We start from the raw sequence: 27,486 nt of genomic DNA, 5'->3' as shown, positions 1-27,486 counted from the left end.
CCTGCATTACAACTCCACGTCCGCGAGAGCCACGCCCCCCACGACAACACTACGCTTTCCCATTGCGGGAACTGGCAACTACTGCGTGAGTTGGTCCCCAACAAGAGTACCGCCCTGGCCACATGCTGCTCATGATCCAAGGTTGACCGTGCCAGGAGCATAACCCAATCCTGAGGTGCACGAGAAAAGCTTGGAAAAGGACGGGCAGGGACAGCGAGCAAATGAGATGGGATGGGGCTTGTGTGTGCTTGTTTGGACGCCTCGCTCGGCTGGGTAGGCTATGGGTTGGCTGCTTGCTGACACCTGAGGCCAAGGACCATCCTACTACCGATTGGATACGGTCTGCAGCACGTAAGGCAGGTGTATGGGTGACCTGCTCTGCTCGGTCGGTGGATGGATCTTTTGAGGCCTTGAATCGAGGCATTCATCGGTGTTGTAGCTGGTATACGTGCCTACGTACAGTACACATGAGCGACGGGCAAGCGCTTTGAATCGGGATCGGCCCTGCGTTTGGCGGTTCAACAACATGATACAAGGAGTCCGCTGGCCGGAGCCAATGCATTGGCGGTCGACTGGCCGATCTAGACCCAGCTAACCCTGTTTGTTGCTCTTCCCTGTCCGTTTAGCAGCCACACTTTAAGGTCAGTAGTCGCGAAGGTCAAGATGGCGAGCTGTCGTCAGAGCTGACGATGCGTGTATGCCTTCAAGCACTGAACGGTTCCCCAGGCCAGCCACCCGGCCTGCTGCGCAGTAGCTGGTCTCGTCCCGTTCATGTAGACACCCATCACAGTCACTGTACCCGTACCTTGATGGGGTGATACAACAGCCACCCGCACCTTGCCTAGCACTGAAGAGGTGGAACAGCTGGGGTGCCAAGACGACGAAAGATGGAGCGCAAGCCACAGACAGACCTGCGACACAAGCTAAGAAAAGCAAGAGGCTGCATTGGGCCCTTCCAATTACACTCACTTCCTGGTGATTTTCGGTTGCGAGTACTGTAGGATGAGACCAAACGGCTCGACCTTGAACAGTGAGGAAATGAGGTGAAGCTGGAGCACACGCCAGGCGTTGCGCATCAGGTGTGGAGCGCATTGCAGCTGCAGTCCGATGGCTAACAGGGGGCAAGTCGCCGCGGAGTGCCATCCGTGATTGGGTCATCCTTGCACAAGTATGACGACTTTCCGCAACGTCGCTAGTGGTCCCCCCTCCATCCCGATCCCCATGCTTCAGGGCCACTTTTTCCCGCTCCAAAACTTCTCCATCGCCTTTCCCCGAGGTGCACTGACATTCTTCCCTGCAACCGCCGAGCCCCCTCGTCGTCTCCAGCGTCGCTATTGTTGTCATTGAGAAGCGTTGGAGGCGACACCGTCAGTATCTGGGCATTGCACCGGACCGTCTTGCTAGGGGAACATCGTGTTCTCCTCGTGGCCGCTCATTCCAATGGACTGGCAAACTACTTCGTCCATCAGCCACCACCACCTCGCTCCTCACTTCGCAATGCCTCTTTTTCTACACTTTCACAGCTGACAGCAGGTCCAAGGGACACCCGTGTGTGAATTCTTCGGCACACCTTGCTCGGAACCTTGGAGGGAACGGGACCCTTGCTTGCCATCCGCCGACACCATCATCATCACCTCATAGCTTCCCCTCCTAGGTTGACGTCCAGCAATGCTTACCAGACGGCGGGTTTGCCCTGCACCTGTGATGGTGTCGTTGCCTCTTTTTCCAAACTCGACTTCCGCGAATGCAGCATCGGCGCAACCATCGCATCTGGATAGACTCCAGTCACTGCTGCACACCCGTCGTCCAATTCTCCAATGGAACGGGACGCCGTTCGAGAGGGGGGCGGAAGCTATGGTAGCGCCGCACACCAACACCACCACCACTGAACCCAGCCAGCCAACCTAGCTAACTCTACCGACTACCTCACACACCGCTCTCTGATGTCTTTCTCCCTCAGTCAGAAATTGATTGTCACAAATTGACCATCAGCAGAACTTTGACCGAGCCCCATTTCGCCTGATTTCGGCATGTTACCTATGCTTCTGCTCCTTCCAACGGTCGTGCTTCGCCTCCAGCTGCGGTTTGCAAGAGAAAAGAAACATCCATCGGCCCACTGCACGTCTCATGCCACTCGCTCTGTTCTTGGCAAACCAGCCGGTCTGGTCTCGACCCAGAGCTCGTCCTCCTGCAGCTACCTACCTACAACACGGTGCGCGGCTGGCTTCGAAGAAACCGCGTCGCTACACGAGGTACTTCTACCATGTCGATACCTCCCCACGTCACCGCACCTTTTTCTCCGGCTTCTGGGCTAAATTGCGGGGCAACGCCAGCCACGGTCACCTGGCCCATCCTCGACACACCCGACCTTGCCTGCCCCTCACGTCCCGATTGTCATGACAGCATTCGCGATCCAACCGCCCGAGCATTGAGAGACAACCGGCGCTGTAACTACCGACTGCCTGCCGCAAATCACAGCTCACTTTTCTACGTTGGCGAAGGAATCACATCTCGATTTCGGCGCCTCTTGCACTCTTTCCGAGATGTGGCGGTTAAGCGAATGCTCGAACTATTGTAAGGTATCTTGTTTTGGCTCGATGTACGGCTATTTTCTCTATCCCCGGGTCTCTTTTTCCCAAGCGCATGCGCGTTGCAGTTCTCCAAAAGTTGATGGGAAGTTTCCCCAGCTATCTCATACCATTTTTGGACCACCTTTGGACCCTCGATCTTGTTTGCACATCCTCGAGTGGGATAGTTGCTACCAAAGGCGTCAGCCCGGGGCTTGAATTTTCTACCTGGCGCCATCTTCTTACCCTGAAATACCTATCTCCAGCATCGTTTAACCTAGCCAAACTCCTTGCTACTCTTCGAGACGATGGTGACCCATCCAGGCTTTGTTGAGAACCCCAACTTGATCTTGATACTAGATCGAAGATACCCGTCTCTCTTGTAAGGCTGTCGTACCTCTTGACTTGCTCGTCTTCTCCTATTCTGGTACCCTTTTCGGCGACGATCGATGAAATCGCCTCGTCGGCAGCCGTCTGCAACCCTCGGTAAGGCTTCGGTCTCCGACCACGCGGCGCCGGTGATTCGCTTGGGGCAATCGGGCCCGCGAACTCTGACGTTTTTGTGTAAGGTATCCTGCCGAAGCCGGCTATGGACTCTGTCTCGCGTTGTTCTGTGTAACGACATCCGCTTTCTAGCGACCAGTCGTTTGGACGGTGAGGACTCATTTTGCGTCTTATGGGGTTTTGATGGGTCGTTCTTCTTGCGTTGCCCGTGGATTCATCTTCGCCCTGAGAGCCTGCGTCGGCAGCCATCTTTATGCGAGTATGCTGGAACCGCTTTGCCCGAGGCAGGCAGTTCATCTCTATTGGAATTTCCGAGCAGATGGAATTGCCAAATCGAACGCGGCCGCGCAACCCAATGGAGGCGACCCCACTAGGTTTTGTATCTTGTGAGTGGTGGTTTGGGCGCGAAGACCATTTCCATTCGTGCCCGACGACGTTCAGTGGCCGGCTGTGCATACAGCTGCAACTTACAAAGTACGAAATCCGCTGCTTCCCGCTGATTGGTCTTGAAAGTACTGCACTTATGGACGTAACACTGTGGAATTCCAATTCCCAATTTTCTGGGTCGCGTCCCATGAGGCATCCGCGTTCCATGAGGCGGACTCAAAACGGAAAGCCTTGCCAGTAGAGCTCTCGAAAATGAGCCTCAACAGTGCCCCAAGGCAGTTCGCCTTGGGCTGTGCGGCCTTTTTCTGGGAGGGGCTTCGCCCAACAGTTTGTGGTGCCATGTTCTTATGATGGAAACGACGGCGCTGCTTTGACGGAGGCCGAAATCCTATTCTTCACCATCACTCTTGTTCGATGCCAGGGAAGTCGAGGAACCCACGGAAAGCACGATTGATGAATAACAAAACGAGAGCCCGACGAAAGCCGCAGGGGGAATGGGAAAGGTTGAGGTCTACCATCTGTGAGCTGTACGCAAGCAAAACCCTCGCGGAGGTGAAGGAGACCCTGAAAAACGAACACAATGTACAAGTCACGTAGGTTATACCCCATTTTACGAGACCGGATTCAAGCTGATTCTCTTCCCAGCAAGCGACAACTGGTTTACAGGCTAGAGAAATGGGGAATGAGAAAATACAACATCGGAGAACCCGAGAGCTCAGCCAGCCCAGAAAGCCAAGGTGACAGCGAATACAGCCCTCTCGAAGACCAGGACTGCGAGGCCAAGTGTGCCATCGAGCACGACATTCCGCCTGGGGACTTTGAGTATCAGCATCAAGTACCTTTGGGTATTCAGGCTGCAGAGGTTCTGCTCGCCGTTTGCGACACCGAGGGCGCGTGGATCGAGTACTACAAAGCAGGTACAGGTGCGAATGGACGACTAGACCTGACAGCTCTTGCTCGATCTGCCGAGACAGAGGAACAGCGCAAAGCTACCTTGCGCCTGTTGGAGGAACACATCCCCCCTTCCTGGAGCGGAAAAGATTTAGCACAGTACCGCCTCCTGCATACTCTTGTTCGCGACCCTATAAAGGACGAAGCGGGAAACATAACACGGCCTGCCGCCAACTTCATCTCGAGCATCACGGCGGCTGTCGACAACTTCTTGTCCCCAGTTGGAGGGTCGGTCAACTTGATCCACTACATTCTCCTCGACAACTTCATCGTGACGCATCGGGAAATCCTCACGGAGGTAGACATGTTGCGGCTGGGATCAGTTATCAATAATGTTGACTCCCGGGTCTTGAATGGCGGCTTCGAAAACCAGGTGCAGGCTGGCAGCTTTCCCAACCAAGCCCCTTCTTCACCGACCATGCATGTTATCCGGCAATGCCTCGCATGGTGCCACACAAAGCTTCACGGCATATCCAGCAACATCATCAACGTAGCGCTGCTTACTCTTGAAATCCAACCTGACCAACATCAAGAGGCATGGAAGAGCCTCTTCGAGCTATACGGCACGCTATGGGGCACACTAAGAGAGCAGTGCACGATCGAAGGCGACTGGCCGGAGTGGGCGAGCCTGTCCATCGAGGCCATGCATCTGTCTCATGCAGAGGTTTTGGCGAGTGTCTGTTGGCTTTTGGTCTATCCCAAAGACTTTGATGACTCTGATTTCTCTGTTCCCAGCGAAGATGAGGGCGGCCTATTCATGAGATCCAGACTGACGTCTCATGTGGCTCTCCATCATGCAGACAACGTCTTGTGGATGGGTTTCCGTAATGCGCTCGTGCGTTTCAACAGACCTACCGTCGCGGATACTGAAGAGAACAAGGCATTCAAAGACGCTGCCATGGATTCGTTGAGGGCTTTCGTCAAGGCCACACTCACACTCAATGGACCGGATAGGGGCGATGAACTGGGTGAGAACGATGACCCCAGCGCGGCATTGATGCCAAGCCTGCCCTTGGGCGGAGAGCTGATGATGGTGCAGAACGCCAGCTGGTCCTCCGCCCTTTCTGTTGATGCCTCCACGGGGGGTTTCATCCCAGCTTCTTCGTCTTTTGCTATTTCGCCTCAGATGGCTGCGTAGCGCTCGTGTTGCTTCTTGTTGTCTTTTTTGGTCTTTTGTTACCATTCTCTCGTTACTATTTAGTGCTGTCAACTATTTTCAGCAAGAATTTCCGTAACAATTTCTCATCTTTCAGCGTTCCGTTCCTATTTTTGAAAGTGAAGCATGATGTGCAGCCATTTGGACCCAGTGATGCGATGGCTTTATTGCTAGATTCGAAGTAGGCGGTCACTTCTTCCACTCTCCTTCATCGTGACCGTATGTCGCTGCGATACTTCTGAGCCAATGACAGACGCAGCCAGACATATGAATTGGCGAGGAGGTCATGCGGAATTCCACGACTTTCTTTCTCGAACGGAGGTAAACATGACGAACTGCGTATGCGTCTTACTACACAAACGGGGTTACTTTCGCCGAATTCGATCATCGGAATCCAGTCCGCGTCTCAACCACTTCTACCTCAAAACCGACGATTTAAATAGGTTGGTTGCGGGTTCCCTGAGGGCCAATTCAGCCAAGTACTCAAGCCTATAAACGAAGCATAACCCTTTCGACATATGAACCTCCTCTGAAAGCACAATGCAACCTCTTCCTCAACACGACAGTCGTCTCGCTCACGCTTCTTCCAGTCGACCTGTTTTTAAGGTGAAGGTTGGAAGTTACAATCCACGTGGTTCCATAGCTATAGAGGCTCGAGCTCTCCTCGGCATATATGACCGAATAGCAGGCCAGAGAAGAGAGAGGGCGCCAAGGCAAGACAGCGGGCTAGGGCTTGCGGGGATGGACTGTGGCAAGGCAGCAGCACTCGCCAACATCGGATTCATTGACTTTTCAAGGAGGTCATTCATCATAGCCCAGTGTATTTCGTGTCTCATAATATTCAGCGTCACAATAGCCCCGGTCTTATGTAGTATCCTCGCAACAAACCCGCTCGGTCCGTCGTTAGTCCCTCGTGAAGAGATTTGTTGGATGGCGCATCTGAATGCCTGTAGTCAAATGGGGGCGTAACCGCTTCGACGTGATGTTGTATAAAAGCTTTCATGATGTCGGAGGCTTGGGATGGCTCCAATGATCAAGTCTCCATGCTGTGACGGTCCGTAATTGTGGAATATATGTTTGATCATTTGCTGTAAACTTGAGAGGAATTGGGGTTTGCGGATATCTCTTTCACAGATTCTGCCACTCTGCATCGTCTCTTTTCTACTATTTCGTGCGAATTCCGAAGACATAGTAGATCCCTCCATGACATCTCGAAGCGATTTCAATAGATTCAGGTATTCAGTTCTCAGGCAAGCAGGCCATGATGACAAAAAAGAGAAACAAATTCGAGACATTGTTCGGGGTCAGAGGTATCAAATGTTTTTTTTCTTGATGCTCTTAAATACGTCTAAATTAGACCTGAGTCCTTCATTAGGAAATATAAAGCTGCAGTACTCGATTGCTATCGATGAGGTATTTACGACTGAACGGCATCTGCGATGTATGATGAATGACATCTCTTTACAGACTCTCTGACTGAAATACGCAGCTATTCAGAAATCGTATGGAGAAGCTTAGCTAGGATTTAGTCCCGTGCCATGGAAATAACATCTTTGCGCGGCTATTGTACCGCCGCTTCAAGATCGAACAGCGATGAAACCACAACAGGATCATCTGCTCAAGGCACCCATGGCCATAGAGATGTTGCACTTGATACATCAAAGTGAACCGTATAGCCAGATCAGTACCGTAGCCTCAGCTTAACCAATTGGCCAAGTGTCGAGCGGGAGACGTATACTAAAACGGGATGTTGAATAAACTTCCAAGGATGGCAACCGAGAGTGCGTCATAAAACGTGGGACTACCGGTTCGGTCGAATCAAACTAGGTTGTCGCAAGTGACTTTCCCCTATGATGGAAAACCCAAGCAGAGCTAGGCTTGAGGTTCGGAAAGCATTTGGCCGTCCGTGAAGAAAATACAAGCCAACCAACAACTTAAAAACGTGTGAGTTCACACATTCAGGAGACTCAAGTTCAGCAAATGGAAGCGTCAGCAAATAGTTACCTGCGCTCTATATCTACTTGATTTTCAAAGAACGCATGATTTAACAGAATGACAAAGAATTATCCACTTCTGTCCATTCTTGCCGACTATGGTTATGGGCGACCTTTACAGACCGGAGATTGATGATGTCGAGCGGCTAACACTTGCGACCGAACGATGCCATAAACTCCGCGATACCATGGTCGCGTCCATCATCGTCTCAAGAATATATGTGAATCAGTCAGAAAACCTTACACAGATAGAGGTCAAACCCAAACAAGAGAGCACCTAAGAACTGTGTTTAATGGACAGAGTGCGGCCAGTGAACTCTGCATTGGAGGTAGCTGGCAGCCTCCATCATCGAGGATATGCTCGAACAGGATCATTGCCACCCGATCATCAGGACCCCGGATACTGGCTCACTACTTAGGCAGAAGGAGAACGAGACAAGCCATCATTAGTTGCTCCGAGAAGCTGAAAAGCTTTACTAAGTGCCCTGTCATGCATGCATGCGCAAGCGTCTCTCGAGACATCGTTGACGGGTCCAAAGGCTGCTACGCTGAGATAAATATAGGTCCGATGACAAATCCTAGGGGAACTATATCTTCAGAATGCGAATTGTTCCACTACACGGCTGATTGACCACGGCTGGAATAGTGTCAGAATGCAGGCATTGACACTCTTGGACGAGTGTCTCATAGAAGGGTCATGTGTCGCGTGATGCACAACCGCCGTTGGATTGAATTTATTTTGGTCTTGTCGAGATGAATGATCTCATCCAACGAGTGCATAAGAGAAGTAGAGGTATAGAGAACGGCCCGTTTTTTACTCCAAATCAGCCCAATATCGGAAGTCTGGCGTCAAATCACCATCTTTAACTGAATATTGCCGGCCTGGGACAGGTCCATTGGGTCTGTTCTCCTTGAGTTCACGACGCCGATCACAATTTATATTGTCTCAGGGTGCTGATAGAGAATTTCCAAGATGTTTGAAGCGGGTTCTTCTCTAGTCCTGCGACCCTGGTGGCAAAGGGACTGGGTCTGCAGAGATCTCATGACATCAAAACTGGCATTGATCTAGAATATATAAATCGCAGCCTGAACTCAGGTATGCAGATTTGAAGAACGACAATTCGCGGTATATCGAGAAGCTTGGAATTTGCAAATAAATTGGTACATTACCACCAGGATTCCTCCGATGTGAGAGCAATAGACTGCACTCTTCACAACACATACTAGTCAAATAGCGATAATAAACCACAGTACAAGAATAAACTCACGACAAAGATGAGGAGGGACGTGTCGACGGTTTGGCACCAATGGTATACGTCGAAGTGAAGTCCAAATGCTGAGAGCCAGCAATTAGAGGAGACCGAAGAGTTTATGAAAAGGCGTGTATTGCTCAGGAGGAAGTTGCCCTCCAGAGCGTCCTTAAATCATGAGCTCGCGAGGTCCGTGCTAGTCACGTGACCCGCTCCCTCGGTGAGGCTCACCGAGGGGGCCGCGCAAGGCAGAAGACGTATCGCGAGATAAACCGTCACACCAAATTAACTACGCGTAAATTCTGTTATAAGAAAACACAAAGACTCTCATGAAAGCGAGGCGTTCATGAGCCGGATGTCATTAGTAGGTTCCTCTCAAATTGGAGACGCCTTATTAGACTCAGAGGCAACGTAAGACATTGGGTTACTGAAGAATCTCTGGCGGTCTTAAAAGAGGCCACTTTGGTCATGATATTGGAGATTCGTAGAAATGGATTCGGTTATGCGTGTGGTTTCTACTTCAATTACTACAAAGGACTGACCATGCAAATCCTGTCCTATACTTCAAAAGTGCCACATGCCACTAGCAACTCAAATAATGTTACCGTCTCTGTCCATCATTGCTTGTCCGTATACACAAAGGCCACAGAACAACAGAAAACAAGAGTGCCTTTCGTGAGAGACCGGCGAGCGCGATGCCGGGAACCACTACAGAGCTCAGATGGTTTGACCGGAGAATGGCCTGGTTTCACAAACCATGCTCGCCCAGATCAGACCCCAGAGATAAGGCTAGAATTGTCGGGCTCAGAAAACGATCTCTGCATCAAGCCACTTTATACGTCAGCCAACGATCGTCGTCAACCGGCACCTGTTCAACCCGCGTATGTATAAAATAGCCTGGCTGGCTTCAAAGTAGATAGAAAGCCAGGCACAAGTTATGACATCGCTTTTCAGCGGGAGATGAACTTAATCAATCGAGTCTTACGGAGTCTGTGACACTTGAAGTTTTTGATTCATGCATACCGTACGCACTCGCCATAACACACTCACGCAGCTGAATACGTGGGGACTAACATGTAAAAATGAAGGACAGGGAGAATTCCCAGTGCGGCTTCAGTTCGACGGCGACGAATTTCGCTGAAGTTGTGGTTATTTTGAGGGAAGCTGCTCCCAGATCCAGCCGAAGTAGGATGATACTGAGCTCAATGTCTTGTCAACGCTACAGGTTGACCTCGACCAGACTTTTATAACCCAATCCTTGCTCCTAAATGACGGCCAACATGGGAGTTTTCATGACTAGAAGCATCACGTCTCAATTCTCGCTCAATTAACATGCCCGTTACAGGCCAGTGGCGCCGTCTACTTCTATCAGCGCCCTCTATATCGCTTCAAGACTCTATCGACATCAAATCTCGCTCAAAATTTCACTCCTTCGCAACCCCCCACATCGTCTCCAGATCTTCCTTCTCGCCACTGTGATACACCATATCATAAAACACACCCTTCCGTTTATACAACTCCGATGGGCGCCCCGCTTCCACAACCCGGCCGGCACCCATGACAACAACGGTGTCATAATCCGCGATCGTCCTAAGTCTGTGAGCAATCGTAACCAGCGTCCGGTCGCTGTCCACCTCCCTCCTCAGCACCGCCTGGATCCCCCGGTCCGTCTCGTAGTCCATGCTCGCGGTCGCCTCGTCGAGCAGCATCAGCCTGCTGCCCCGCACCAGCGCACGGCACAGCGACAGGACTTGCCTCTGGCCATGGGAAAAGTTCTCACCCTTGGCGTTGACGGTCGTCGAGAGCGCGAGGCCGGGCGCCTCGGTCGAGGGGTCGGCGTCGGCGTCGTCCGAGTCGGAGTGGTACTGGAACGAGGCGATGCCCCGGCAAGACTCGAGGGCTCTCTCGAGGGCCGGGGGCGCGATCGTGCCGGTGGGGTCGAGGTTGGAGCGCAGGGTGCCGTTGAAGAGGACGGCTTCCTGGGGGATGATGGTCAGGGCTTCGCGGAGGCGGCGGCGGGGGATCTTGGTGATGTCGATTCCGTCGTAGAGGATCTGACCGGAGACGATGTGGGTGAAGCGCAGGAGGGAGAGGACAAGCTGCAATGTGATGTTAGTGGGGTCTCATCATACACACAATGGTCGTTGATACGTACTGTGGACTTGCCGCTGCCGGTGCGGCCGATGATGGCGACTCTCTCCCCAGCCTTGAACTTGAGGTTGACGTCCGTGAGGATGTTGGGCCCGTTCTCGTCATATCGGATGGTCACGTTGCGGAACTCGATCTCGCCTGTTGCAGGCCACTCCTTCGGGATCGTGTGGGCCGGGTCGTCGGTGTAGTCGCCCTCCTCGGGGTACGACTCATCTGACTTTTCCTCGGGCTCGAGACCGGCGTACTCTTTGATGCGCCCAAACTGCTTGTGGTCAGTGTCATACTTGATTTCGAATCGGGGCAACTCACGCTCTGTAGCTCAATCTCGAGATCGTTCATGCTGCGAACCAACATCAAAATAGTCTGACTCAATCCCGTGGCATTGGTGAGCGAGAAGCCCACGAGTCCGGCAGCGATGATACCGGCCTTGGACACGGCAATGATACCAGCGCTCAATCCCACCAAAGCCGTGACTACATCCACACGCATGGCCACCCATCGGTTGCAGTTGAAGTTGGCCTCCGCCGCGCGGGACCACACGCGAAGCTTATCGGCCAGGTTGTTGCCAAACTGCTCAGACATGCCGCTCCTGGCGCGGATAACCGCCAACCCAGCCAAGGTGTCCGCGAACTGCGTGAAGATAGGGGACTGTGCCGACGCCACAAGACGCTTGATCGTTACCGCGGTGCGTGTGTACAGCTCGCCGATGATGACACCCAGGAAGCAGGTCACTGCGGCGGGGACCATGAAAACCGGCAAAATGGAGCTGATTGCAAAAATGCGAATGATCAACGCCATGCTGCTCTCGAGGAACGCGCGGAGCTGCGGGCTGACGGTCAAGTCCAAAGACGACATGTCGCTCGAGAAACGGTTGATGATGCGGCCGACGGGGGTCTTCTTGTACCATGAGAGCGACACGCGCATGACTGCACGGATGAAGTCGTTGTGGAGCTTGCGGGCGGCGTGCCAGGCGCCGTTTTCAAAGACAAGAAAGACGCCGGCGTAGATGACGGATTCGGCCACGGTGATGGCGGCGTAGATGCCGAGGTAGAAGGCAATGTCGACGGCGACTTGGCTGCTGTAGGCTTCGACCCAGACGGAGAGCCAGAGGGATCCAGCCATGACTGCGACCTGCGAGAGGAGCATCATGACCAGGCAGAACATGGCGTACCACGGCCCACCAAAGTAAACCATGTACTTGAAGACTGTACCATTGTCAGCTCATTCGTCAAGGGAAAAGGGTATAACTCACACATGAGGCGTCCACTCCTTCCGCCGGTCTTCATCTCCTGAGCCACTGCGTCCTTCGTTCCCTTGTCATCAGCGACCTTGTTGTTGTCGTTGATGGGATCCGTCTGTGTCTCGACTTCGGTATCTGAAGAGTCAGAGTTGTCCGCCTCGCCCTCGATGTCCTTAGCAACGGCAACGGGTTGCCTGACGACGCCGATGTTCTGTTCAATGTTCTTGATCTCGCCATCCTCGAGGGTGACGGCGATGTCAGCCTGCGCGGCAACCCAGGGTTGCTGGGCCACCAGCACAACAGTACGTCCCTTAAGAAGGTCAGAGCAGAAGCAACGCTCCCAAAGCAAAGCAGACGTCTTGGCGTCCAGTGCTGAGAATACATCATCAAGAAGAAGCAGCGGTGCCTTGGAGTAGAGGGCCCTAGCCAGAGCGACGCGGGCCTTTTGGCCTCCCGATAGTGACGATCCGTTCTCGCCGACGACGGTCTGTTCACCGTGCTCCATTTCCCGCAGGTCTACCGGCAAGCAGCAGGCGTTGATAACGTTGTCGTAGCGAACCTTCTCATAAGCGCTGTTGAAGAGAACGTTCTCCTTGATAGTGTCATTCTGCAACCATGAAGTCTGAGACGCGAATGCGACATCCTTGGGCCGCGTGATCGAACCGCTCTCCTTGACGGTCTCTCCCAGGATTGCCAGAAGGAGGGTAGTCTTGCCACTTCCGCTGACACCCGATACAACATTGAGACCGCCTTCTACAAAGTCGATGGAGAGATCCTTGAGCAGAAAGCTCGCGGTCTTGTGTCTTCTGAATGTTGCTCCGTGAATCTGAAGTGTTCCCTCGGGGTACTTTTCCAAAGGAGTAGCAGTATCGAAGTATTTGTCAAGACGGCCGATAGCAATCATAGCGTTAGTAATGTTCCTCGACATAAAACCCATTTGCGTGATGTTGCGGCGAATAGTCTTGACGAGATAAGTAGTAGTAAACGCAGTTGCCGCCGTCAGGGGCTGTCCAAGCACTCCGACGTAGAGCGTAAACATCGAGATCATGGCGATGTACGGCATCAAAGCAGTAATCTGGTTGAGAGTAACGTAAATGAGTGAGACACGCCACAGATCACGCTGCTCGTTCGCACGCGTGTCCTCGATGGTCTTGATGATGGCATCTTCCCAAGCGAAATACTTGACCGCGCGGATCGACGCTAGATATTCTGATACCAGGGAAATACGGGAATCCTGGGCTCTTCTGGCTTTCCTGGTGGCCAAGGCCATCAATCGTGCGACCAAAACCGTCATGGGGGCGGCGAAGAGTAAGATAGCCATGCCGACAAGAGCAGGCCAGCCCAACATCTGGTACAGTCCGACAAAGCCAATCACGGTTCCGGTGGAGACACCCATAGAAACCATGATGATATCCCGCGCTCCAAAGATGGCTTGTACATCGGCGGCCATCAAATTGGCCAAGCGGCCAGCCGGAGTCGACCGTCGAGTTTCGCCTCCAGCCTTCTTCTTTTCAGCCTCCCCCTTGGCAGCAAAGATGTCGTCCTCCAGTTCCATGGACGTGATTGCGCGGTGATAGAGTTCCTGTGTAAGTGCAGACCTCAGGCGCACCACCAGACGAGTCGACGTGAAGACGTACTGCTGGAACAAAACGGACCGCGACAGGGGTCCGGAGAACATGAGGAAGAGCCAGACCCAAGGACGGATGATCGAGCCCTGAGGGTCGGCAAGGTAGGAGAGAAGCTGGTACAGAGCGTAAGGAGCGATCAGTTCGGCAGCGTACGCAGTGCTGATGTAGCCAGACATGAGGGCGACTTCGGTCTTGAGAAGGAAGAAAAGCGTCCAAATGGTCGTCTTGCCCCTGAGGCGAGCTTTCTTGATCTTGTCGAGCAGCAAAAGCGGCTCGTCATACCACGGCAGCCGAGGAAGGTCGTCCACGGTGATCTCTGTCCGCGCACCCTTCCATACCAAGGGGGTAAGCCATTCGAAGGTCATGTAATAGTTGGCCCAACTACAAGTCTCCTCCGGTGCGGGTTCGTTGGTCTCGTATCCCTCGGGGACGTCGTACTTGAGCGCGGGAGGTACCCACTCTCTGGGAGTAGTGATTGCGATGAGAACAGCAACAGCCAAACTTGCGAGGCCACCTCTTACCGGTGTCGCGATCGCACATGTGCTCGTGGCTTCGATGCAGGGGAGTGCCGCCGATGCAGCTAGGATGAGCAGCTCAGTAGACAGAACAAAGTTGACCTGGTGCAAGGCAATATGACGCCAGTGCAAGTCGTTGATGAGCCTGAGAAGGCCGAGTGAAAAGGCGTGGCCAACAGCGACGACGTTCAGCCATGGCGTTTGGCCTCGAGCGCCAGCGAGGGCGAGGAAAGCAAGCGCTGAGCCGCGAGACACTTGAGCGCATAGCTCCCAAGGCCATTTGATGGCAGCGGCACGGTACTCGGGTGATGATGGCTTGGAGCGGCGGTGGAAGAGGCGAGTGGCAGTCCAGAGGACCGAGATGGCGACGATGAAGACCTGAGGATAGCCTGACTCCGCACACTGTGATACATCATCGATCCAGGCTAGTTCCTCGTGTCTGTAAGGCTGTCAGCACATGGGACTCATATTCATTCAACTCGAGGGAGTAGAAGCTTCTGCGCAACTGCGTCCCGCGGGTAGAGTATGGACTTGGCTGGCCAAAGTCTAAAAAAGCCCTAGCATGCAGTTGCGCAACGGCGGGTCGCAACGATCTCCAGTGCAGGAACGTAGCTGAGGCTGAACCACTCCCAAGGCCATGATATGCCGTCTCACGTACCTTTGAACGGTGGCCAAGAAGGATTGCGACTGGGACCGGGCCGTGGCTGCGAGCGTCAGGGCCCGCTCCATAAAGAAGTCCATGACGGCGGACGTTGAGGTCTGCGATGCGCCGCACGGGAAGGGACCCAAGATGACGTGGGCGTCAGCTCGCTCCCGTCTCGTCGGTTCGCGTCTGCAGTTGGGTGGGTTCGAATGAGTGAGGCTTTCACGAGGGACACGTCATTGACGATAAGAGAGAGGAAACTGCTGCTGACAGTAGCGTCAAAGGATCCTCTTTTTGTTTATCCGACGTGTATAAACGAAGGATGATGGGAAACAATACTAGCAAGTGTAAGGAAGGAAAGAAAGAGGAATGCTTCAATCTACCCCGGAAAAAAAAGATATGTCGAGCCCACAGGTGAGTACCTGCTTCAGAGTGTGCGCAGTACTTGGTATGTATTCGTAAGAGCGATTAGATACGGCAGAGGGAAGGCGGATGGGACCAGACCAGGGACATGGGACATGGGACATGGGGGTAATAGATGGCATTTGGGGGGGCACCGCCGAACAAAGTGGATCGAGAGCGCACGAATGGCATCGACAGGCCCAATCGAACCCCCGGTAAGACAGGCAGATGCAGCGCTGAAGATGGGTGAGGGCTGCATTCGTCTGGACGGGTTCTGGTGCCGGGGAGGGGCCGATTTGGCTATGGGTGGATGGTGAGTGGTTGACGAGCCGGGATGACAGAATGATGCGAGCGAGGCATCCAGATGTTGCAATTGCACTTGGCCCTTCTACCCAGCATTCTCTCTCTCTGTCTGTCTCTCAACATCCATACCTAAGGTAAGCGCGGGTGAGTTTGGCCGTCTCGGGACCGCTGCGGGCTTGGGCCTTTAGAACAGAGGCCAGCGCACAATGTCGGAGCGGCTTCGGATGCCGGTGAAGAGGTCGGGTGTTTGCAGCCAAACCGCGCTAGCTGGGTTGCTTTCGCTGGGCTTGCGCTGGAATTCCAGGGGACAGCCCAGCTGCTGGCCCGTTACTGATAGCAAAAACTTGGACATGCCTCGAAACGGAACGCCGTCTTCTGTTTGATCATGGAAGGGCGGTGATTCATCATGGCTGGTTACTTTGTGTCTGCATTCTTCTACTGCTATTTCAGCTACAGAAGCGAGTATAATAACACTAGAGTCTCAGAGGGCATCTTGAAGAAGAGCATCGTCAACAGATCCATCGAAGCATCAGTGAAATAGATGACAGCATCAGCAAACCAACCCGCCAGCGAACAAAAGCAGCCAAGACCCTGAAACGCAACGTGATCCCCTGTAGCGTCTGCCACGCTCCCCTCTAGCTCCCGCGCCGGGCTCTCACAACCACCACGGGGCGCTCCCCATTGGTTCCATCAAAAGCTTGATCTGCTGGCCAGGCTCGCTCTCACTGTGAGAGGAACCCGTAAGAGGGCGCCCAGCTCACCAGCTGCCACCTGCCACCAACGCCCAGCACATCGCGCGCCGGCATCATGCCTCACCGTCCCTCGCACCTCGCACCTCGCAACATGCGGTGAAACAGAAACAACAACACAATCAACGCAGACTCGCAGACTCGCAGACCCAGATCCCCCCGACACCGCGCGCCGCTTAGAAATGCAAATCCAACAATCAGACAAACCGGCCGTCTTTTGTCGTGTTTGATATACGCCCAGCGAGAACCCGGTTCACTGAAGCATCGGCCCATTCGACTCATTCGAACGCTGATCTCGAACACCGGGCCACGTCAACCTGTCGTCCTTCTCTGCGTGTCGCTGTCGTGTCGCCTCCCGTCGTCTCTGCTCGTGTGCTCGGCAGGGACGCAGTATCCCCGAACATGAGATGATACCCTGTCCGCCACAAAAGCCATCCCGCCTCCCCGGCACCCCAACGCCGTGCATTCACCCCACAACGGGTCGTGCAGCACTGCATCCAGGCAGCGATGTGCTACAATAGGCAGGTACTGTCTGTCAAGGTCTCCCATTGGATTGTGGTCGCCGGCATGAGTCAACATCATCGAGTCTCGATAATCTTGAGGATGACTCAAAAGGTCCCTGATCACTCTCGACAGGAATTGTTGCCCTCATGGAAGCCCTGCCAGGAGACTTTTGCAAAATGGCCTCGTGGCTTGCAGGAGATTTGAGTACACTACCTGCGCCGGAGCTAGTGCGTCAAAGATCGGGGTTCGGGTTGAGGACGGCATTCCTTACCGAACGAGCAACTCAAAGACTCGGCTCTTTCGTGCCTATCGCCCCGACATGTCTGTCCATACCTGCGTATTGCTGATAACATAGTTTGACCATAGTGGCAGGCAGTGCAAAAACCGCAGGTATTCCAACCAGCGGATTTCTAAGCTGTCCGCTCTATGTGCCGACAGCACTTGCCGGAAACCGTTCAGTGTCGCAAGCCAAGACGGCCACTTCCCGGCTCGGCCCCACGGTCATTAAGCCGGAGGGGGCCGGCTCCGGGCGGCTGAGCCCCGAACACGGTCGGGTTTCTCAGTTAGCGCCGTGGTCTTTCATCGCAATACTTGATCTTATTGACACTCTGATTGGTGAAAAGTCTTCATCTTCCAGACTGCAATGATGTTAGGAGGCTGGTTTGCCTTCAGACTACCTGCTAGGGAACAGGTAGTAAATGTCAGAAGGCACCTCGGCCACGGAAACGCAGGTCGCATGAATCGACCACTGTTTCGATGATACATACCAATATTTTAGCTATCGTCTCCATACTTGGGACCTGTCACGTTTGATTGGAGCGCTGTTCTCCCCATACCAAACAAATTTCGTATTCTCGACCGATTACCGGCGAGACGACACTGATCACTGGCAGTGCTGCCATACCTAATTTTTTAAGGGCAAAGCTCTCTTGAAATATCATATCAGAAGAAGCCAAACGAGGATGGAGACAATCCTGGGCGACTTGACTTACGATGCAACAATTGCGATTTTTTGGCCTTTGCAAAAGAGATTGTAGACAAGCGCGAATATTCTTGTTTATGCGCCACTGGAAGGAGACAAACCTGAGGTTTCTCGGCTTTCATGATCCAACTGAACATTCGCGGACGGCAATACTATACTGTTGTTAGTTTGCACCCGGCGTGGGAGACATTCGAAGCAACGGGACAGGAAGGCATTGGACTGCATCTCACATGGCTACGTTTCATGAAACATGAAGATGAGTTTGGGTTACTGGTTCAACACCAATCTATTCCAAGACTGTTGCCGGAGCAAATGTGCAAACGACCTTCTTTTGCCTTGTGCGAAAGATTCTCGGAGTCTGGCTGGAGAAATCCTCAAGCCTCGATTTCAAAAGCCCAGCACACTTGACAGAATACAAAGCACCGGCGTCTGTCTTGCTTCTGTGTATATTCTAGCGTGTATGCCAAGGGAGAATAATGGTCATTGCAAGTTCCATTTACATTGGTCCCGGCCCAAGGTTGCCAGCATGTCAGATATCTTCACCTTTGGCTTTCGCAACAGCTATTATTGTTCTTGCGCTTCATCTTTACCTATGAGCACAGAAAGCTGGAAGACGCACAGCTCTCTTATACGATGAAGCCTGTTTCAGTACACTAGCTTTTAACGCTATATATAAGAGCTGAGACCGAGCTAGTTTTGAGAACTCCACGCAAATGAGCTCTGCTCTGTGAAGTAACTTCAGGTGACGGGGGAATCAGGCAAGCAGTCTGAGTGAGCTCAGACGGTGAAGTACAGCGCTCGACCACCAGTGATCGTCTTCTCTCATTCTATCCTGTCTATTCTTGTTCAAATACCTCACGGTGGACGAGGCGCCATGATAATAGACACATTTGCCTCATAACTACACAGCACACTGACGTGACTGAAAACGTCTGCAGTCAGCGCCTTATTCAGCTGCAGAAAGCAAAGACACCGCATGCGTGCCCGGTGTCCCAGAAACGATGTCATGGTTTCGTTTTTAAAAAGAGTTCACGACTTCCATTAAAATAGGCGCAGAATTCCTGCCGAATCGCCACAAGCAGTCGCGGCTTATGAAACTTTTGAAACCCAATTTCACCGCTATGTGATGCTATGGAAGTCTTCTTACCGTATCATTCGGGCAACTCCAAAATCCTCGAGTACCAAGTACAAGATAAGCTCGTTCATACCGAGCAGACGGTCAACCCGCAGAATGTGATCTATTGTACACGGATGTCTGACTTGCGGAGCCAACTTCATGCATAAGCTTGTGTTGCTTTGCGATACAGAGCCGGTTCCTCGGCACCCAGGCTTTTCCACAGGGCTCCTCCTTACCTTCTTGCGTTTCCTATTCTGTTATCGCATGAGTATTCTAGACAATATGTCATGAATTAGAGAACAAGATGGATGGAAACTATTTTTCTTTCCATAAACAACGATAACGTTCCTTACCGACAAGTTTCGTCATTGGAACCAAGGACTCCGTCATGCACAGGAATGAAGTTGAACACCCGATGATGAGCATGATTGGTGTGCTATCTTCAGGTCCGGTGCCCTCCTTGCTAATATAGCAACTTCACCCCTGTTTCAGAAGGCAGTACTTAAGACACAGCGAGCTTGGATTCGCGGTGCGTTCATTGGCAGGGGCAGATTGAGAGTCATTATCTCGTGGCCCAAGGATGTGCTAAGCGGAAGCACGCTGTCCACGTTAATTTGAGATGCAGAATCGTGGGACGTTCAGAGTAAATAGGCAATTGATATTAAGACACACACGAGCAACTGATCGCATTGTGAGGAAGACTCATCTTACAGGGTAACCTGCCCCATTTATATTTTCTATCACAAGGCACATGAAGCACATCATAACACGTTCAGGCGATCATGAAGTGAAGCTGTGCGCAGAGTGTAAAGGCCTAACGATGCGCAGTGCCAAATGTTCAGAATCCAATTCCTGATACCAACGGCAACAAGGAATTCGTAGTCGTTTTCATCTGCAGCTGCGGGAGATGTGCATCTCAAAGGAGAGAGCCTTTGTTGACACCTGTTCTTGCTTCCCGCTCTAATCTTCTCAAAGGGCTTTACTTCGTTACACGCATCCCTGGCGCGTATTCGTTACAACTGCGCGGATGGAAAGCGAGATGACGGACTTCACTGCTGTGTATTGCGCGGACACCCATTCCCGTTGAGTATCTCACCCATCCATTTGCAATGGCATAGCACATGTAATGCAGAGCCATGACCGCCGGCCCCCATTGGGTGTGCGCCCGCCCTTGTCGACTTCAAGACCAGGCAAAGACGCCTATTTATACCTCTTGCTGCTTAGTATACCTGCCATCACCCAGTTTCACAGAAGAATCAACAATGAAAGATGCTCCAAATCCGAAAACGATCTGCCTACAAAGCAGAAACACAAGACGTATAAAAGAACACCACATGACAGATCACAAAGAACAGTAAGTCAATATTACCGCAGTCTGAAAAGCAGATTAGTCCCAGTGAAACTGATGCTTAGCCAGGCGCGTCTCTTGACAAAGCCATAGCCTCTGTTGGGAGTGTCATGAGGGGACCCTTTGTTGCCCACATGAGACTGACAGAACGATGAGGCCTACCCCTTGGTTCGTCATCTCGCCTGTCGAGACCGTATTCGCGCCCATCTTGGCATGACTGCTCAGGCACCGCCACTCTGGACTCCCCCTTTACTTCTCAACTACATCCCACCGCCAGCCAGTCTAACAGATGTCAAGGGTACACACATGAGAGCTCGCTGTTTATAGACAAGTTCTCGCAAGGCTATTCTTGTCGACCCCATATCACAAACAAGCCTTCATTGAATACCATCTAAATATCCGTCATTCTTCATTTCACCACTCAGTTGGACCATAACATCATCTTCAAGTTTTGATTGTTCCGTAGAGACTGGACAAGCTAATTATACACTCTCAACTATTCAATCCCTCCTTTTGCCCTGTTGTTTGATCCTGTCATCATATATACTGTGAGTCAATAGTCTAACCCGCCCGGTCAAAATAGAGCCAGTGGCAAAGTTGTTCATTTTCGGTAAAACGCCTGTCCCCGTGGACATTCCCAAAACGCGACGCCCCGGGCAATGCATTAATAAGCGCCGTCAATCCGTTTCCGTGCCGTAGACACATTAAAGCACTTTGCGTTCAATCACTGGCACGATGGCTTAGTCCGCCTTGATCGCTCTGGAAAAGAGGTCAGCTTGAGTGTGCAGAGAGTCGCGAATCGAAGAGTGCTTACCCGTAAATCCTCCTCACAAAGGCATATGCGCTTAGGAAACCAACGGTTCCCGTCAAGAGACCATACACACAGCAAGCCATGAAGCTGTAGCTGAAGAACAGCATGCTGCTGACGAAGCCCGTGATGTGCAGCTTGAAGAAGTAGTACCACACGCAGTACAGGAACACCCAGATTGCGCTACCACCACCGACCATGAACGACTGCCACCACCAGTTGTAGTTCTCAGAGCAGAGCTGGATGTATATGGTGACCACAGTCACCTCAGCGATCGTCAGGATGAGGATGACCGAAACCACCGCCAAGAATCCAAACACATAGTAGTAGCCGCTCTTGTCCTGCCAGACAGATTGAAAGACGAAGAGCAGCTCGATGAAGATGACTGCGAAGGGGATGAGGCCAGCCAGAAGGATCGACTGCCAAGACTTGATGTACCAAGCTTGCAGCGGGACCTGGCGGGGAATGGTGGCTGTCTTGGTCGGGTGTTCCCAGGTTCCACCGCGAACGAAACCGAACCAAGAACCAGCGTAGACCAGGGGAACCTGGATACACAGCCAGAGGAAGATGATCGCCACGAGGGTGCCGAAGGGGATGGCCGTGCTAGAAGCCTGCGCCCAGACGAACAAGTTCAGAATGAAGACGATGCCGAAGAGCAGACCCGGGAAGAGAACAGCAGTGACAAGCGCATTCTTTCGGTAATCCTGTCCGTCGAAGGTCTTGTAGACACGTGCTGAGAAATAGCCGGAGAACAGGCCGGCAAAGACGAACAGACCGACTCCAACGCTGATGAATCCTCCGCGGAAGCTCGGGTTGAGGACGCCAAGGGCGCTCAAGAGGACAAGTCCGATAGCCATGAAAAGTAGCTGCATGCCCGAACCGACCAAGGGCGCCAAGAGGTAGCCAAAAGCAGGAGTCCTGAAAACATCGGCGTGCAGCAGCTTCCAACCCGTGACATCTTCCAATGCCTCCTCGTCGGAAGACACATCCGCATCGTTCTCGACATCGTTTCCTTGGTCGAGAAGTCCGCCAGTCTTCTCTGAAAGCCTGGGAGATCTGTTTCCAGTCTTCTTGCGCTTCAGCTTGGGCTTGCCATCCTCGAGAGGAACCTCCTTGTACCCCTTGATGTCGGAGCGGATGGTCCTAGCCAGGATCATCAGGGTGATACCAGTCAGCAGACCACAGATGATGAGCGAGTTGACAATAGCGAGCCAATGGATCTTGGAACCCTCTTCCTGGTTGACAAAGTACAAATCCCATCGTCGCGACCACTCAACGTTGTTGTCCTCGCGGAAGTAGACAGAGTAGGTGTAGGGAATGGTGAGCTTGGCGTCGTCGTCGGCGTCCTCATCGTCGTCGGGCTGGTACGAGGACTGCGAGTACTGCGCCGAGTTGTCGCTCGACTTGTTCGGGGCTAGGTAGAGCTCGAAATTCTGGTCAATGTTCTGCAAATCAGCAGGGCACCCGCTCTCCTCGCGCTTGGTCCGAGGACCGATGCTCTTGGGGTAGACCTCGAAGCCGACGACGACCTTGCCGCCTCTCTCGCCAGCCTTGCCAGGTGCCTTGCGCCAGCGGACGACGATGGTGTGGTGGTTGTTGATGAAGTGGCGGGGCTTGCCACCATTGGCAGCGTAGTCTGTGAAGCCCAGCTTGAAGCCGGCAGCGTAGTACTTGCGGCTCTTGTCGACGGTCACAAAGCTCGTGGCACCGGGGAGGTTGTCGACGATCCATTCGGTGACGTAGCCGTCCTGCACCATCTCGCGGGCCCTCCGCATCTCCTTCCTGGAAATCTCGCGATTGCACAACAGGTTGCATGGCTTATCTTGGCCCACGACCAAGTCAATGTCGGACGTCTTTATCCTGTCGCCACGAAGGACCTCGCCGAGGTTGAGGGGGATGCTCTGTCCGCTCAGCAGCCCGGTGCCGGGCTTCGGCTTGCCCGTCGGGGGGCACACGAAGGGTAGGTCGTAGTACGCATACTGAAGCTGCGTGTTGTCGGAGTAGACCTTGTTAACAAGGAGCGGGATCTGTTCGCCGTCGTTGTAGCTCTTGATCGACCAGCCTGTGTCGAGAAATGGTCAGCATCGTCACCCAATAACCCAATTCCTTCCCTGGGAGCTTGCGCAGGGGCGGCGAACCTGGAATGTAGAAGGCGTCAGCCGGTGCGGCGAGCAGCAGGGAGACGAGGCATCCCAAGCCGGCCCTCAGCACCTGTCGCATTGTGTCGAGTGTGGTCGCGAGTGGCCGACTAATTCCGCATGAACCGTTATGATGCTAGCTTCGTGTCGAGAAGGCGAGCTGTTCGTGTTGTTGGTTTTTCCCTTGGGGAGCTGATCGAGTCGTCGACGGGTGTGTCACCGAGGAATTGAAAGGGAATCGGGGACGGTTGAGGTAGATAAGATAGGCGTGGAGGGCGAAATAAAGGTAAGACGGTCCCGTCAAATTCGAGAACCAGGTCCGTGGCTGCACGGTGTCTCTGAGCGCCACGCCGCCGCCGCAAATGGGAGGGGCCTCTTCTCCGGGCTGGAACTAAGAAAGCTGGAGCTGGGGAAGAAAGAAGAGGGTCGAAAGGGTCGGAAGGAGGGTAGGCGGGATTAACGAGTGGAATCGGTACCAAGTACCAGAGTTCGGGAAGTTTAGAGAGAAATAAGTTCTGGACCAGAGAAGCAAGCTTGTCGAGAGTGACGCAACTCAGCCACCGCAATCCTCCTGTCGAGACGGGGTCAACCTTGGGGCGCCAGCTGCTGGAACTGGCGAACTCGTGTACTGTGCGGCAATCCGATAGCTGTCAAGATACTCGCAAGCAGGACAAAACAAGCAGTAGGGATGAGAGATCAGGAGTCAGGAGTCAGGACTCGCGGGACACGGGAAGGGAGGAAGACAAAACAAGCACACAAGATGGGACGGAGGCGGGAGGGGAGGGGAGGAAGATGAAAGCTGGAAAGTCACTGGCACTGGCACTGCTGGGAGGAGGGGACGAGACGGGACGACGGAATGCGCGGGAACGGAAATGGGAATCGCAGTGGACATGGGGGGTGCTTGTGCACGGTTCAAGGCACATAGCACTGCAGGCCCTGTTAATAAAGGCGGCAGTCACGTCCCGGGGCAATTCATTACGACGTCCATATGAGAGACCGACTTGCGAGACCTCCATCTGACCAGAAGGAAGGTCGCAAGATACGACTGCGGAGTGCCGCCTTTCCTGCTGCATCGGGAAGGCATTTAGGGTAGTTCCTGGGCACGGTATTGCCTTATCTCCTGCAGCGCCCTCTGCATGGCCAATTGAAGATGCTCAACCAGTCACCGTCCCCCGCAGTTCGCTCGTTATTTCCCGCCCTCATCCCCGACCCCTATATCTGCCGCTGCCTAGGATGGAATCGCTGCGAGGGCGGCGCATGCGAACACACAGACACCCACCGCCAGCAGTTACAGGCGACAAGCCAACGGGTTACAGGTTGAAGGTTCCATCTTAGCTTACCTACCTTGCCTTACACTAACTAGGTGCTCTCACCTCAGACCTTGCACCTTCGCCCTCTTCCTCAGCCGCCCGTCACTTCAGCTGCTGCAGCCTGACACTAGGTATTACCACATCAAAGAGAGATCGAAACGGACCGCAAAAGACCCTACGCCGCGATGTGGGTTGCGACCAGCGCCAGTTCCCCCGCGCCAAACGCAGACGGCGTCAAAAACTATCAATAGCAACAAGAAAGCCGCAACGGCTTACGCTTCCCGCGACTGGGGAACTCGCGTCCTCGTTGGGTCCGCGCCGGGTGCTGAGACCCAAGCCATCGTCATCTGGGTGCTCAGTGCTCAGAGTTGCTCCAGTCCCGGTACGACGAGAGGGGGGGAGATCACCTCTTCCCCACAAATAATCAGCAATCGCGAACCCCATGTCGCAATCCTTCCAGAGCTCTTCGTTTTTCCGGGGAGGAAGCAATCTCGCCAAACGCACCCCCCGGTCGGTCCAGAACTTTCCGCCAGTATCCACTTGTTTTCTTCCAGCCTCCGTCCACGTCCCACAATGCCGTGCCGGTGCGCCGAGTCTAAGCCCACTCTATCAGGCTTCCGCTCCGCTCTGCCCCCGTACACCCGTCCCATCCCGGAGCTGCCGGGTACCGGCCTTGGCATCGTCGCCGGACTGAAGTAGGTACGGCATCTTAGGTACAGACCCATTCGTAAAATATGGGCCCAGCGGCTTGAATCGGCTGCATGACTTGTGGACACTGGTCCACCTTCAACTAGCATCAAGTGATCACAGCTTAAGCCTGGCGCATTTGTTCCATTTGATTTTCGTATTATTATTGAGTGTGTATATCCAATTTGCCTGTGCTCTTTGGGTATCGTAATAAACATGCGAATGTGTGGTATCCGAAGAAATGGATGAAACAACGTTCCAAAAGCAAACCCTTTTTTGATTCCATGCCCAACTCCCAGATTTCTCGTGCTCTTTCGATGCAGTTCCTTTTCGCATCGAACCCATCTAGTATAGAATGAAACATTTTGACAAAGGAAAAGTGTTGAGATGTGGTATCGTGTATGGAAAATCTCCGTCAGTCGTAACTCGTCACTGGCGGTAAACAGTGCCGATACATTCAAGCGGTTGGCACTGCTGCCCTCCTCATCGAAAAGTCACCATATCCTGGCAATACTGCGTTGCCTTGGAACTCGGGCGCAGGTTGCTGCAACAGCCTTGGCTGGAGGTATGCATCAGCTTCCGCCTCTTCCTGTTGCGCCATCACCGCATCGAAGCTCGGCAGGCCCATGTCCTGTTGCACGGGAGGCTCCAGAGCAATCTGAATAGGGACAGCCAAGTTGACCTTGGTGTCGCCAACGACAAGCGTCAGTTGCAGTGTGTAAGTTCGGGAGATGATGCAGGCGTGGAAGGTCGGGATGAACGTCTTGCGCGACGTCGGAAGCTTAAAAGGGATCTGGAGGAGAGCAAGGTGGTTGATTGGCGAAGAGCGATCCTTGCTGGAGCGGCGGCCTCGAGAGTGATCCGAGTCAGAGTTGTTGCCCTGCAGGCCATCACTGGAGTATCCAGAGTCGCGACGAGTGGTGGATGCCAGTTGTTGGCGCCAGTGAGTCTTGTCCACTGTCGCCGACAGCAGGGGAACGGAAGTCTGGTAGGCGAGTTGCTGGGTCAAGGCGTACACTTCGTGGCTGTCGCCCAGATTGGGGAACCTCGTCATGGGCGTCGCGCCGTACCATGTTTGGGACTGAATCTTTGCAGAGACAGTGCTAACCTTTGGAGGTAGGATATCGGCAGAAGCAGGCTCAAAGTTGAGGTTAACCATGAGCGTGCCTTCAGAAGAGCCACGGCCGTCCTGAGTAAGGTAGACAGCTCCAGGCTGGGCAGCCGAAGCTGTGATGCGTCCCTGCTTGGAAGAAAAGATGTTCTTGCGGATCGTCTTGGTCTTGCTCAGAGTGTAACCCTTGTCCTGCTTGGTGATGTTCAAGGGCGGGTCTTCAGGCGAGGAAGGGAGGACGTTGAGCAGGTAGGCGTCCTCCATGACCTTGGTGGGACGTCCACCGAGCTCATCCTGACGCACAACGCGGGCCTTGATGGCGTAGTGGATCTGGGCCATGTCGGGGCTCATGTCGTCCTTCTCCCAGCTGCCCATGGATGGCGGCAACCGCATGTGGTGGTCGTGAATAAGGTCGGATTGCGCCTTGTGAGTGCACGCGCTGATGGTGAGGTGCTGGGGGATGACAAAGTTGAAGGGGATGGTGTAAGTGCGGCCAGACTCGAAAATCCGGGGTACGGGGTAAGCCGACTCGGGGATAGGCATATCCAGCTTCAGGAAGGTGTGGGACGACAGCTGGGGAATCTGGACGGCATCCAGACGAGTCCTCGAGGTGCCCAGAAGGATAATCTGGACGTAGTCGAAGCGGCAATCATTGTTTGGTGTGATGATGACGTCTCCAGAGATGGGGCTGCCAGAAGTGTACACCTTGGAGGTGTAGTGGTCGTTGATGTTGATCTCGATGCTCATCTTCTTGTGGCCGGACTGGCGGGCGAAGGTGACGACCGAGCTGATTTCGCTATGGCTGGACATGATGACGGTTTGGATCCGGGACGAGGATGGTTGATGGTGATGTTGAGTTGTCAATGCCTCTCTATGCCTGACGGGTGAGGGGGAGCACGAGCGCCAGTTGCTTTAGTGTAAGCAGGGCGAACATGAGCAAGTGGACGGTGGTCTAGAACTTCAAGACGGCGTTGCAGTGGATAGCGGTCATATATGGATGACAAGTCGATTGGAGATCCCCAGATATGTGATGGAAACCAG

At 53.4% G+C, this 27,486-nt stretch overlaps 4 protein-coding genes across 4 annotated transcripts; 1 reads left to right on the top strand and 3 right to left on the bottom strand.

Moving 5' to 3' along the window:
- Nucleotides 1–4,038: 4,038 nt before the first annotated feature.
- On the top strand, nucleotides 4,039–5,547 carry CGCA056_v005186 (uncharacterized protein; the record flags this gene model as incomplete). The annotated part of the gene is made up of 1 exon (XM_037320439.1): nucleotides 4,039–5,547. The coding sequence occupies one exon, from the start codon at nucleotides 4,039–4,041 to the stop codon at nucleotides 5,545–5,547; it is 1,509 nt and encodes a 502-aa protein (XP_037181459.1).
- Nucleotides 5,548–10,233: 4,686 nt separating this feature from the next.
- On the bottom strand, nucleotides 10,234–15,084 carry abc4 (ATP-binding cassette transporter abc4; the record flags this gene model as incomplete). The annotated part of the gene is made up of 5 exons (XM_037320438.1): nucleotides 10,234–10,908; nucleotides 10,965–11,222; nucleotides 11,270–12,165; nucleotides 12,213–14,782; nucleotides 15,002–15,084. The coding sequence occupies 5 exons, from the start codon at nucleotides 15,082–15,084 to the stop codon at nucleotides 10,234–10,236; spliced, it is 4,482 nt and encodes a 1,493-aa protein (XP_037181456.1).
- A 6,047-nt stretch (nucleotides 15,085–21,131) lies between these two features.
- On the bottom strand, nucleotides 21,132–23,419 carry TMN7 (Transmembrane 9 superfamily member 7; the record flags this gene model as incomplete). Its single annotated transcript, XM_037320437.1, has 3 exons — nucleotides 21,132–21,150; nucleotides 21,206–23,261; nucleotides 23,338–23,419. The coding sequence occupies 3 exons, from the start codon at nucleotides 23,417–23,419 to the stop codon at nucleotides 21,132–21,134; spliced, it is 2,157 nt and encodes a 718-aa protein (XP_037181457.1).
- Nucleotides 23,420–25,791: 2,372 nt separating this feature from the next.
- On the bottom strand, nucleotides 25,792–27,255 carry CGCA056_v005183 (uncharacterized protein; the record flags this gene model as incomplete). Its single annotated transcript, XM_037320436.1, has 1 exon — nucleotides 25,792–27,255. The coding sequence occupies one exon, from the start codon at nucleotides 27,253–27,255 to the stop codon at nucleotides 25,792–25,794; it is 1,464 nt and encodes a 487-aa protein (XP_037181462.1).
- Nucleotides 27,256–27,486: the final 231 nt, after the last annotated feature.

The sequence above is a fragment of the Colletotrichum aenigma genome (genome assembly GCF_013390185.1).
Source record: "Colletotrichum aenigma strain Cg56 chromosome Unknown KSG_Cg56_contig03, whole genome shotgun sequence".
Taxonomy (NCBI): domain Eukaryota; kingdom Fungi; phylum Ascomycota; class Sordariomycetes; order Glomerellales; family Glomerellaceae; genus Colletotrichum; species Colletotrichum aenigma.
This window is presented reverse-complemented; position numbering and strand designations above follow the sequence as displayed.